At 54.3% G+C, this 2,779-nt stretch overlaps 1 protein-coding gene across 4 annotated transcripts in view; it reads right to left on the bottom strand.

Annotated features, from left to right (window-relative positions):
• The window catches only part of LOC104837616 (phosphatidylinositol 4-kinase type 2-beta), a 35,852-nt gene extending 34,160 nt beyond the window's left edge, over window positions 1–1,692 (bottom strand). For all 4 annotated transcript variants that reach the window (XM_010576866.1, XM_010576859.1, XM_010576860.1 and 1 more), the window contains exons 1-2: window positions 1,408–1,692; window positions 1,095–1,098 (exon numbers count right to left, since the gene is read on the bottom strand). In XM_010576866.1, coding sequence (XP_010575168.1) covers window positions 1,095–1,098; window positions 1,408–1,687 — 284 coding nt within the window. In that variant the 5' untranslated portion in view covers window positions 1,688–1,692. The remainder of the gene's footprint in view (window positions 1–1,094; window positions 1,099–1,407) is intronic.
• Window positions 1,693–2,779: the final 1,087 nt, after the last annotated feature.

Below are 2,779 nucleotides of genomic sequence, written 5' to 3'. Positions count from 1 at the left end.
TCATTAACACATCTTAAATCTTGTGGGAACAAGACATGAGAACTCTAACATTTTAATGGCATGTTTGCATTACAGGGCTGGTCTGCACTTGAGGCCATTGGTCAAAAGACATTATTTTTTTTTCTTATAGTTAAACACAGTACACCAGCAAAAGCTCTCTGTGGCTACCAAAAAAAAAAGTTACTAGCATAACTTATTTTGCTCAAATTGATGGGATTTTTATTTTGGGTTTGTGTTTTTTTTTTTATTTAATACACTATTGTTGCAAAAGGAACAATTTTCACCTGTCTCCAGCAAGAATCCTATGGTATAATTACAACAGCAAACACTATTAAGTGATCGAAGTCCACAGATTTCTGTCAGCCAACCTTTCCTAGATGTACATCTATTTACAAAGTCGCACAGAATCAGAAAACTTGAAAGTTTAAAGGAAAAAAAGTAAGCAATAAATAGTGAATTTTATCATCTTGCCCCTATATTTAGAATTAGATAACAGCCACGCTTATGCTTCTTTTCAAATTGATAACTAAGTTCCTACATTTCTGAATTTTGACATCACATTACTTTCTCTCTTCAAGACTGGATTTCAAAACATGGCAAGCAGATAAATTTTGATGAAAACCAAAAACATGACAGAAGAGTCCACATCTACAACTCTTAACACACGAGATGGTACAAAGAAGCGAAGAGATGACTGGAGCAAAGAACAGAAACACAGGTAAGTTTTCTTTACAGGATGAAAAGATGGGGGTCACCAGCAAGTAATTGCTGTAATAGGCCTGACAAATAGAAAACTTGACAGAGTTTGCCAGGTGTTCAGGAAGCAGCAGCCAGTCCCATCACAGAACAGTATGCAAAACATGCAAAGCCAGAAGTTTCAAAACACATGACAGAAACAAACAAAGCAAAGCCCAGCAAAACAGAAGACAGAGAACAAGGACAAGTAAGAGTGGAGACACTCACGAAGACGTAAATGAGTTCGTGCAGCCCTGCACACAAAGACAAAGCATTTGAATTTCGAGCCATTCACAGCACTTTCCCTTCAAAGACTGTTCGTCAGCGAGCCCACAAGCCGAGCGTGGGCAACGCGCCTCTGCCCTTCGCTGATAACCCTGCCTTCCCATAAAAGCTGGCAAGCAGCTCCCTATGAGACAGGGACACTTCAAGGAGGCATCGGGCACGGCACATCGAGCGTACTTTAGTCCCTACAGGTACTTTTCGAGCCTCGCTGGCTGGGCAGGGCAGGGCAGGACCGGGCAGGGGCCACCTCTCCCGCCGGAGACACCCGGGCAGCCTAACCCCGTCAGCCCTCCCCGAGCGAAGCCACCCTGCCCCGAGCCGCGCTGGCGCTCCCCCCGCAGCTCCCCTCCGCCTTCAGCCGAGCCCGGCGGCGGCCCCGGGCCGTACCTGCGGCGGCGCGGGGCTCCTTGTCCCAGGCGGCGCCCGCTCGGCGGCCGCGGCCCGACGCCCGCAGGAGAGGCTCGTCCTCTCCATCCCCTTCGGGCCCCGAGTCCTCCTCACCCTCCTCCTCCTCCTCCTCGAGCCCCAGCTCCCCACACAGCCTCACAGCCCCGCCGGGGGCGGCTTTCACCCTTTGCGGCCCCCGCCAGGGTGGCCCTGCCTGAGGCGCCGGCTCCGTCAGGAGCAGCAGCCGCTCGTCGGGCTCCTCGGCACCCGGCTCCGCCATGGGCGGCCGGGGGCCGAGCGCGGAGGGAGGCAGGCAGGCGGACGCCTCCGGGCGGGCTCAGGCCCCTCCGCCGCAGCCCATGGCGCTGCCGGCCGCCACAGCCCGCTCCGCGGCCGCGGCTCCTGTCACGGCCCTGCGCATGCGCGCGGCACCGGCACCCCGCCCCCGCCGCTACCTGCCTTAAAGGGGCCGCGGCGCCGAGCGGCTCCTGCGGGGTGTCCCCGCGCCCCCGGGCTGCGCAGCCGTCCCCAGACCAGCCCGTGTGCTTGCGTGGCGGCCGGCGGCGGGCGCCGGAGGGGTCGGTAAGGGCTCCAAAGCCTTCTCCAGGCCAGCTGCCAGTCACGGGTCCGGCACCTCAGTTTGCAAGGAGCTCACGCCTCGCGGCAAAATTGTACTCGGGGAATCGCGGAGCCCGTCCAGCGAAGTCCCCGCCGCTGGTCAGCCGGGGCGGGGGGGGGGCCTGCTGCTGCTGCTGCCAGCGCTGGGGCAGCATCGGGTGCTGCGGGCGGCTGGTGTCAGTCTGCAGGGAGTTTGAGACAGGCTAAGAGCGGCAGGATCTGCTCAACGTTCCTCCCGGAAATCACAGCTACAGGCCCCCACGCTTGCGGTATTTTCACTACCAGTGATTTACCGAAAACGTCCCCCAAACTTGCTTTATTTCTTACATCTGAAACAGGCTCGTCTCCTGGCCACCACTTTCCACTAGCCAGCTGCTCTCCCTCCCCATACTTTAAAAAGACGTTGTTCTACACCATCGCGGTAATTTCCAAAAGGAAGCCTAAAAATAATACAAGTGAAAACAATATTGTCATTGTTTCCGTGCTCCCACAACCATCCTTGTGTTACTAACTGGAAGAAAGAGAATACAACTATAACCCCAGCACACCGCATCAGAGTTTGGCGTAGATGCCTTCCCCCACACCTCTCTGTAGAAGAGGGGTTTTCCTCAGTGCAGTACTCAAAGATTTTGGTGAAATATGGGAGAAAGATACACGCATGAAGTACTGGTATAGAACTGGGATTCTGGATTGTACTGGGACCAAGCCAGTTCGCAGCTGAAATAGTAATTGCACATATTATTCATTATTCTCA

The sequence above is a fragment of the Haliaeetus leucocephalus genome, unplaced genomic scaffold (assembly GCF_000737465.1).
Source record: "Haliaeetus leucocephalus isolate CR32 unplaced genomic scaffold, Haliaeetus_leucocephalus-4.0 Scaffold545, whole genome shotgun sequence".
In the NCBI taxonomy this organism is placed as follows: domain Eukaryota; kingdom Metazoa; phylum Chordata; class Aves; order Accipitriformes; family Accipitridae; genus Haliaeetus; species Haliaeetus leucocephalus.
This window is presented reverse-complemented; position numbering and strand designations above follow the sequence as displayed.